Below are 8838 nucleotides of genomic sequence, written 5' to 3'. Positions count from 1 at the left end.
CCTCTATACCCCCCTCCATCCACAGCTCACCTCTCTACCCCCCTCCATCCACAGCTGTGGGCGGAGGGTGGTAGACAGGTCAGCAGTGAATGGAGGGGGATAGAGAGGTGAGCTGTGGATGGAGGGGGTAGGGAGGAGCGCTGAATGGAGGGGGGTTGCAAGGTGAGCTGTGAATAGAGGGGGTAGAGGGGTGAGCTGTGGATGGAGGGGGGTAGAGGGGTGAGCTGTGGATGGAGGGGGGTAGAGAGGTGAGCTGTGGATGGAGGGGGGTAGAGAGGAGAGCTGTGGATGGAAGGCGTAGAGAGGTGACCTATGGATGGAAGGCGTAGAGAGGTGAGCTGTGGATGGAGGGGGTAGAGAGGTGAGCTGGGAATGGAGGGGGCTAGAGAGGTGAGCTGTGGATGGAGGGGGGTAGAGAGATGAGCTGTGGATAGAGGGGGGTAGAGTGGTGAGCTGTGGATTCGGGGGGGTAGAGAGGTGAGCTGTGGATGGGGGGGGGTAGAGAGGTAAGCTGTGGTTGGAGGGGGTAGAGAGGTGAGCTATGGATGGAGTGGGGTACAGAGGTGAGCATTGGATAGAGGGGGTAGAGAGGTGAGCTGGGAATGGAGGGGGGTAGGGAGGTGAGCTGTGAATCGAGGGGGGTAGAGAGGTGAGCTGTGGATGGAGGAGGGTAGAATGGTGATCTGTGGATGGAGGGTAGTACAGAAGTGAGCTTTGGATTGAGGGGGGTAGAGAGGTGAGCTGTAAATGGAGGGGGGTAGAGAGGTGAGCTGTGGATGGAGGGGGGTAGAGAGGTGAGCTGTGGATGGAGGGGGGTAGAGAGGTGAGCTGTGGATGGAGGGGGGTAGAGAGGTGAGCTGAGAATGGAGGGGGGTACAGAGGTGAGCTGAGAATGGAGGGGGGTACAGAGGTGAGCTGTGAATGGAGGGGGGTACAGAGGTGAGCTGTGAATGGAGGGGGGGGTAGAGAGGTGAGCTGTGGATGGAGGGGGTAGAGAGGTGAGCTGGGAATGGAGAGGGGTACAGAGGTGAGCTGGGAATGGAGAGAGGTACAGAGGTGAGCTGTGGATGGAGGAGGTAGAGAGGTGAGCTGTGGATGGAGGGGGTAGAGAGGTGAGCTGTGGATGGAGGGGGGAAGAGAGGTGAGCTGTGGATGGAGGGGGGTAGAGAGGTGAGCTGTGGATGGAGGGGGGTAAAATGGTGATCTATGGATGAAGGGGGGTACAGAAGTGAGCTGCTTTGGATGGAGGGGGGGGTACAGAGGTGAGCATAGTTGTGTGCAGACGTGACCAATAGATGGTTACTTTGGGGGGGGGGGGATATTATCCTGGACTCCGCTATTTCCGCTACTACCCCCCCCCATCATCCTGCACTCTCAATCCCCCCCCCCCCCCCATCATCATTATTATTATACAGGATATATATAGTGCCAACAGTTTGCGCAGCCCTTTACAACATGAGTGCAGACAGTAATTACAATATAATTCAATACAGAAGTTTTACGTGTGTGCTTGTTTTTTGGAATATTGGGGTGGAGAGAAAATTTGCAGGGGGGTGGGGGGGGGGTCAAGAAAATTTTTTCCCAGGGTCTAATCAATATTAAACACGGTCCTGCCAACAACTAACATACACATATGTGGAATCTAGGAGCAGGAGAATTTAATCTAGGTTGTTTTTTACGACAATAGTAAGAAATATACAGCTAAATTTAAAAAAAAAAATTTTTTACTATTTTGGTCCAGTTTTCTGTTGATAATAATGATAAAAAAATCAGGAGATATTCGTAAAAATTGACCACCAAATTTTTATTCAACATTTTTGCAATAGTTCTAATCAAAAACACAAAATTGAACAAAAACTTTTCTTTCATTTCTAAAAAAAAAAAAGTTTGCAATGCTCTATACCAGAATCATCATTTTATCAGTCAATTTATAAAATTGTGTATAGCCAGTGAATCTGCATGTACTGTACATTCTCTCTCTGCTAGAATAAAATAGAAAGTGAATGGTACCAATGGTTACATATATTTGACAATTCCCTTTAGCCTTATCTAGAATTGTTACATTGCAAAAATTATGTATGTATTTCCTAGGCTCCTTAGCACCACCCAGTGGCCATAATGTGGTGTTTTACTACTGCTTATAATAAAAGAACAATTTAAGAAAATGAATAAAAAAAAATAAAAGAACATTCCTACAGAAGAGGAAATAGCCTAAGAACAAGAAAAATAGCAGGGTGGTTACAGCCAATTACCGTGATCAGGGAGGGAGTTAGATTAAAAAAAAAAAACCCTATGAGGTCACCAATCTCGGCATATTTCTCACATCTAGTACCCCTCATATCTTTACACAACCCTCTTCTACACAAAACACAGCATACAGGGGCTCGGTGAAGGTGGCGGTGAAGGTGTGGAGGTGGCGGTTGGGGTAACACATATAGAAGGAGATCTGCCCCGCCTCATAATCCAGATATACCCGGACATGGTTACCAAGAATATTGTCAGGGAGTTTGGTCTCATCCATGTCATGTATTGCCATATAATCTTCACCCCTCCTGTACAAACTCCAGGATACGTCATTAGATCCAATCAAGGAGTTATCCCCATCCCTGGCTATGCTGGCATAGCACACCCCGATTCTCCACTTACTGGATCCATGGACATCTACTTCCCAGTATTGTCGTCCTGAGGAGAAACTCCGAGTACCTAAAACCTGATAATATTTCATAAACCTCCCCTCAATATCTGGGCGATTATGGTGTGTACCTGACCTGGCTGCAGTCTTCTTATCATACAAGATACATACACCATTATGAGCCGTGTCCTCGTCTAATAATAAGTCTAGAACTTCCTGTATATAGATCCCCAAAATTATACTAGTTATTGTATATGATAAACCTGTGCTGAATATATGTGAGACCCCAGCCAGATCCCCTCCATCAAGGAGGAGTTTATCATGTCTCTCCCTGCACTCATCTCCATCCTCAGTATCACACAAGTCACCCGAGTTTGGTTCCTGTAGGAGAGTCAATGGATCCGTCATGGCACACAGCCTCTTTAAGTGATCAATTTTCCTGGAGAGTTCTTCCATCTTCATTTCATATTGCTGGATCAGATCATTGACTAGGCTGAAGACCTGCTCTTTCTGCTTGCAGAGGTAACTTAGGACTTCCTTCTCCAGGGTCTCCAGAAGCATTGCGAGATGTCTCTTGAACAAGAAATCGAATCTCTGGGTTATACCATCCGCTTTGCCTTGTACTCTTCCCTTGTGTTCTTGCAGACTCGAGACTGTTTCTTCTGTATTCTGTCTCTTAGTAATCAGTTTTTCCAGAAGACTCATCAGTTTCTCCTTCTTCTTTATGAAGGCCACTTCCAATGTCTCCACCTGGTGTCCCTGATGTTCTCCAAATGTAATGCAGGAGACACAGATAAAGGCTGAGTCCTCAGTGCAGTAATACTCCAGGATGATCTTATGGACGGAGCATATTCTGTTCTCCGGGGTGGTGGTGGGGTCACATAAGATGTGTTCTGGTGACCTGGTGTGGACTCTCAGATGGTCATCACATAGAGAAGCCTTACAATGCAGGCAGGATTTCACAGCAGGTACAGAGGCTTGAATACAGTAAGTACAGGAGATGCCAGTTTCTGGATCCGGTGGTGGAGCAGACAGGAAATGCTGTGCAATGTTATGCAGAGCGATATTTCTTTCCAGTGGAGGTCTCTCCCGGAACTTCCTCCTGCACTGAGGACAGGAATAACCTCCAGACCCCTCCTGTGTATCCAACGCACGGTCAATGCAGATCCGGCAGAAGTTGTGTCCACAGCTCAACGTGATAGGAATCATATAAATGTTCAGGCAGACAGGACAATTCAGCTCCGCTCTCAGGTCTGAGGACGCCATCTCTGATAGAAGAGAGAGAAATGAAAAAAAGATCCTTATTCTCCAAAACCAGTTGTGAGGGAGTTTCCTCCACAGGACAAGGCTAAGAATGTTGCTAATGAAAGCACAAAGGAGATGTAAATGTTTACAAAAAAAAGACCAGTGAAAAAAAAAAAATCAATGATCCCACCCAAAAACAAACCAAACAATGGAAACTCAGCCAAGACTGGTTCTTTTTAATCAACTTCCCCCCAGGCCAATTTTCACATATGTGGAAAAAATCTATTTTTTTTTTTTTTTTTTTTTAGAGAAAATTACTTAGAACCCCTAAACTTTATTTATTTTTTGGAAGCAGAGACCCTGGAGATTAAAATGTTGGGTGTTGCTGCAATTTTTTTATGTTACACATGTGCTAAGCCATTTTTTAAACGCAGATATTTTGGGAAGAAAATACAGTTTTTATGAATTTTAGTGCACAAAAACACAATATAATACCCAATTGTTTGGCAAAATATAAAAGATGATGTTATACTGAGTAAATAGATATCCAACATGTCACTCTTTCAAATTGCGCACGCCTGTGGAAGGGTGACAAACTACGGTACCTAAAAATCTCCATAGGTGACGCCTTAAACGTTTTTACAGGTCACCAGTTAGAGTTACACAGGGGGTCTGATGATAGAATTATTGCGCTCGCTGTTACGTTTACACATGTGTGGTGCAATTGGCGTACTAATGTTTGTGGGACCTGTGCGTGCGTTCCTCCTCTGTGCGTAAACAGGGGGGGGGGTTGGGTTTCGCTTTACATTTTTATTATAGTTGTATTTAAGTTTTTAAATGTAATTAATAATTTTTCATTCATTTAATATGTTAATATTTATTTTATTTAAAAACAAAAACTTACACTGACCCTTTAGATTTTTTCTTTTATCAACTTTATTGCTTTCACAAGGGATGAACGACATCCCTTGTGATAGCATGGGCCATGACAGGTCCTCTTTATGGAGAGATCTAGACTCTATTAGACCCCAGATCTCTCCTCTGGCCTCCAAAGCATCTGATCAAACCGAGATCGGTGTGATCGGATGCTCTATAAGCCGGTAATGGCTTGTTAACAACAAACCGAAACCGGAAGTGACCATTTCCTCATTGCTTCCGGTTTCTTACATGACAGAGGGGAGGAAGGTACCGTACAGGCCTCACCTCAGCACACCAAACGGTGGTGATCCCTGGCTCTCTGATCGCTCAGGAGAGCCCGATAAAGGCGGCAGGGAGCAGCCAGAGGTAGAAGTGATTGGGCGGTTCCATAGCCACTGGGATTACTTCTAAAGGTGGCCATGAATCTTTTCTTTTTTAAATCGCTCAAAAAATAATTTGAAAGCCTCGATCATTAGACTTTTTCTAAATGCTTTTTGGCTCATATAGATTCTCGAAACGCAAAGATTTATGGCAAAAAAACAAAAAAATGAACAATCTTGTTGAATTTTTTTGTGCGGACTGACAATTTCCGAAGTGCGAGTAATGAAATCGATCGGGAATAACATGAAGGATGGAACTGCACATGAGCATGTGGAAACGTAACCCCCCGGAAAAACAACAAAGATCTTTTCCTGGAATGTTCATCCATGAATAGAAGCTCAATAGACTTCATAATCATAGAGGCGAATAAAGACCACAACGTCTTTGATCCTCTCTATGATATAGTGACTCAGAAGCGATGACCTTATATCAGTTCCCGGTTTTACCAGAAGGAAACGGCGCCATTTTTTCCAAATGAAAAGCATTTGATCTTACCGATCTTGATGTGATCAAATGCTTTTAAGGGCAGAGGAAGGATTTGGGGTCTTATTTTATTTTTTTCAACTTCAAATATTTTATTGTATTTTATATGATAAACAGTGTATAAGCAGAGATATATTCACAGTGAACTTACAGAAATTGAGTACAAACTTACAGAAATCGAGTACAAAGACAGTATCAAAGTGAATACCTGAAAATGGATGTTGAGAGCAATAAGCTAAGGCGTAATCTAAAACAACTGAATAAAGATGAGCTTTTTGCCAAGTGGGCCTATATCATTGACCAGACTGCCAAAGGGCCCATAGCTACCTCTGTTATACAGGTTATGGACCGGCTGAGGCGCCCTGCACAACTTTCCCCAATGGGATCTTCCTGAAGGTGTGTGCAGAGACCTTCCCCAATCCGACTCCATAATCCTAGGGGAGGTCGCAGGGGACGCAATGGTAGGCTATAACAATAAAGCACTCTATTTTACTGTACAACCATAAGGGTGGAGGAAACTGAAGGTACAGGAGGGGCGAGGGCCCCCTGACAGTCCTGGAAAAAAAAAAATTGTGCGGTCCTCCTCTAGGGGAGAACTACAAGTCCCTATGCTCTACAGAAATGTAAGGAACAAGAAAGTCCCAGAAGAGAAAGAGAGAAAACGTGGGAAATGAAGAGGGGGAGGAGGTAGAAGGGCAAGAGTAGATTTGGGTCAGGGAGAGGAAGTGTTAATACCAGATGCTGCTGTCAATCCCGGGATGAGCAGTATGTTATGAAACGAGGCCCACGGTTCCCAGGTGGACATGAACCTCCCCACTGTATCATTGAGTTTTGCTACTAAATGCTCCTGGGACATAATCCACAAAATTTTCCTAATACAGCACTTGATGGATACAGTGGGTTTTTTCCAACATTTAGCAATGGTAATTTTAGCTCCTAACAGGATAAAATAGGATAGTGCCTGTGAGTGTTTAGGTAAACTAGGAACAGTCTGATTAAGGAGAGCTATGTGTTGGGGGCTACTGAGGTGTGAAATAAGTTACTGATAATTCGGAAGATTTTCTGCCAAAATGTTCTGATACGAGGTCAGGTCCACCAGATGTGAATCATTGAGCCCTCGAGCAAACACCCTCTATAGCATAGAGGGGATGTACCAGCAAAAATCAATGCCAATCTGGAAGGTACGTAGTATCATCTTGATATAACCTTCAGACTGGCTTCTATCAGAGAGATATTGCAAATACCTTTGTAGGAGCGCGTCCAGGAACTGGACCATTCTGCTGGTGTCCAAGCTCAGTCTGTGTCCTCCTCCCAGGTCTTATGCCCCGTACACACGGTCAGATTTTCCGATGGAAAATGTCCGATCGGAGCGTGTTGTCGGAAATTCCGACCGTGTGTAGGCTCCATCGGACATTTTCCATCGGATTTTCCGACACACAAAGTTGGAGAGCAGGAGATAAAATTTTCCGACAACAAAATCCGTTGTCGGAAATTCCGATCGTGTGTACACAAATCCGACGGACAAAGTGCCACGCATGCTCAGAATAAATAAAGAGATGAAAGCTATTGGCCACTGCCCCGTTTATAGTCCCGACGTACGTGTTTTACGTCACCGCGTATAGAACGATCGGATTTTCCGACAACTTGGTGTGACCGTGTGTATGCAAGACAAGTTTGAGCCAACATCCGTCGGAAAAAATCCTAGGATTTTGTTGTCGGAATGTCCGAACAAAGTCCGACCGTGTGTACGGGGCATTAGCGTATGCAGGTTTGTCTGGCTTTGTCATGAGCACCGTGTAGATCAAGGAAATGCCCCCTTTCTGGTCTTGGATATTGGAGCACCAATGTTCATAAGGGGTTATGACTGGAGTTTCGGAATTTTTACACCAAATAGAGTGTAGGAAGTGAGAAAGTTGAGTGAATCTGAATTTTTCCGAGTCCGGCATGTCGAGTTTAGTCTTACAGTAAGAAAAAATTATGGGGCCAGTTGGAGTAGGGAAGTGACTGATCCTATAGAGGCCTTTTTCAGTCCACCATCTAAATGCTTGTATATTAACTCCCGGGGGGAAGTCAGTATTAAAAATATGGGATAGGGGTTTTAGAGGGGAGGTCAGGGTGGTTTGTCTGAAAAGCTTGGTGCTTAGTGAGATGGAGTGTGATAAGGTGGGAGCCAGTATGGCTGGTCTGATTTTTGGGTCACACCACAGGAGATAATCAAGTCATGTTGAGAGGAGTTGCCCTTCTTTCTATAAAGAGCCAGTCAGGTTTTGGGCCCTTAGAGAAGATCATTGATATTTGAGCTATTTGAGCATTTGAGCAGCCTGATAGTATCCCCAAAGATTCGGTAGTCCCCTGAGGTTTAAGGCGAAGAAGGATGCTGGACGGGCATCTATATCCCTTCTTTCCCCAGACAAAGCGCGTAATCTCCGACTGGAATTTGCAGAGGAAATTTTTCATGAGCGGGATTGGCAGGGAGCGGAATAAATAAAGGAGGCGTGGAAGAAGCGTCATTTTCACTGCATGTACCCTTCCCAGCCAGGATAGACCACATCTAGATCATTTATCAAGATCTCCTCTGCATTTATTAATCATAGAGGGATAGTTGGCTTTAAAGAGGCTACTGACATCCACCGTAAGGTTAATTCCCAGATATCGGATGATCCCGGGGGCCCAGGGGAAGTCAAAGTTACAAGTGAGTTGCGAGAGAAGGCCGGAAGGAACCGTAACATTAAGCGCAGTAGATTTATTCATATTAACCGTCAGACCTGACAGAGCATTAAATGCGTTCAGGACTTTGTATAATCAATCCCAGAATGGAGGTTAGGGGTGAGGTAATAGTATAAGGTCATCTGCGTAAAGTGCGCATTTATGTTCCTGTTCTCGGCACAGTACCCCTTTAATGTCTGGGTTTGATCTGATAGCTATGGCCAGGGTTTCAATAGCTATTGAAAAAAGGAGGGGGGACAGTGGACACCCGTCTGGTACCCCTGCATATAGGGAACGAGGTCGAGTATCTGCCCAGCAGACGAACTTATGCTGTCGGGGTAGAGTACAGGGAGCGAATTAGATTTAGACAATATGGGCCAAATCCCCATTTTCGCAGGTTGTCAAACAGGTATGTCCAATCAATGGAATCAATAGCCTTATGTAGGTCAATTGATAAAAGAAAACCTTTTTGA

General features: G+C 44.8%; 1 protein-coding gene across 1 annotated transcript; it reads right to left on the bottom strand.

Annotated features, from left to right (window-relative positions):
• Positions 1–1790: 1790 nt before the first annotated feature.
• LOC141141313 (E3 ubiquitin/ISG15 ligase TRIM25-like) lies at positions 1791–4033 on the bottom strand. Its single transcript, XM_073628988.1, has one exon. It carries the CDS (start codon positions 3896–3898, stop codon positions 2336–2338), a length of 1563 nt encoding a protein of 520 aa, XP_073485089.1. The 5' UTR covers positions 3899–4033; the 3' UTR covers positions 1791–2335.
• Positions 4034–8838: the final 4805 nt, after the last annotated feature.

Source organism: Aquarana catesbeiana, linkage group LG04 (assembly GCF_042186555.1).
Source record: "Aquarana catesbeiana isolate 2022-GZ linkage group LG04, ASM4218655v1, whole genome shotgun sequence".
Classification (NCBI taxonomy): domain Eukaryota; kingdom Metazoa; phylum Chordata; class Amphibia; order Anura; family Ranidae; genus Aquarana; species Aquarana catesbeiana.
This window is presented reverse-complemented; position numbering and strand designations above follow the sequence as displayed.

Excerpts from the sequence above, each read along its gene's own strand:
- LOC141141313 (XM_073628988.1), bottom strand. The coding sequence starts at position 3,898 with ATGGCGTCCTCAGACCTGAGAGCGGAGCTGAATTGTCCTGTCTGCCTG.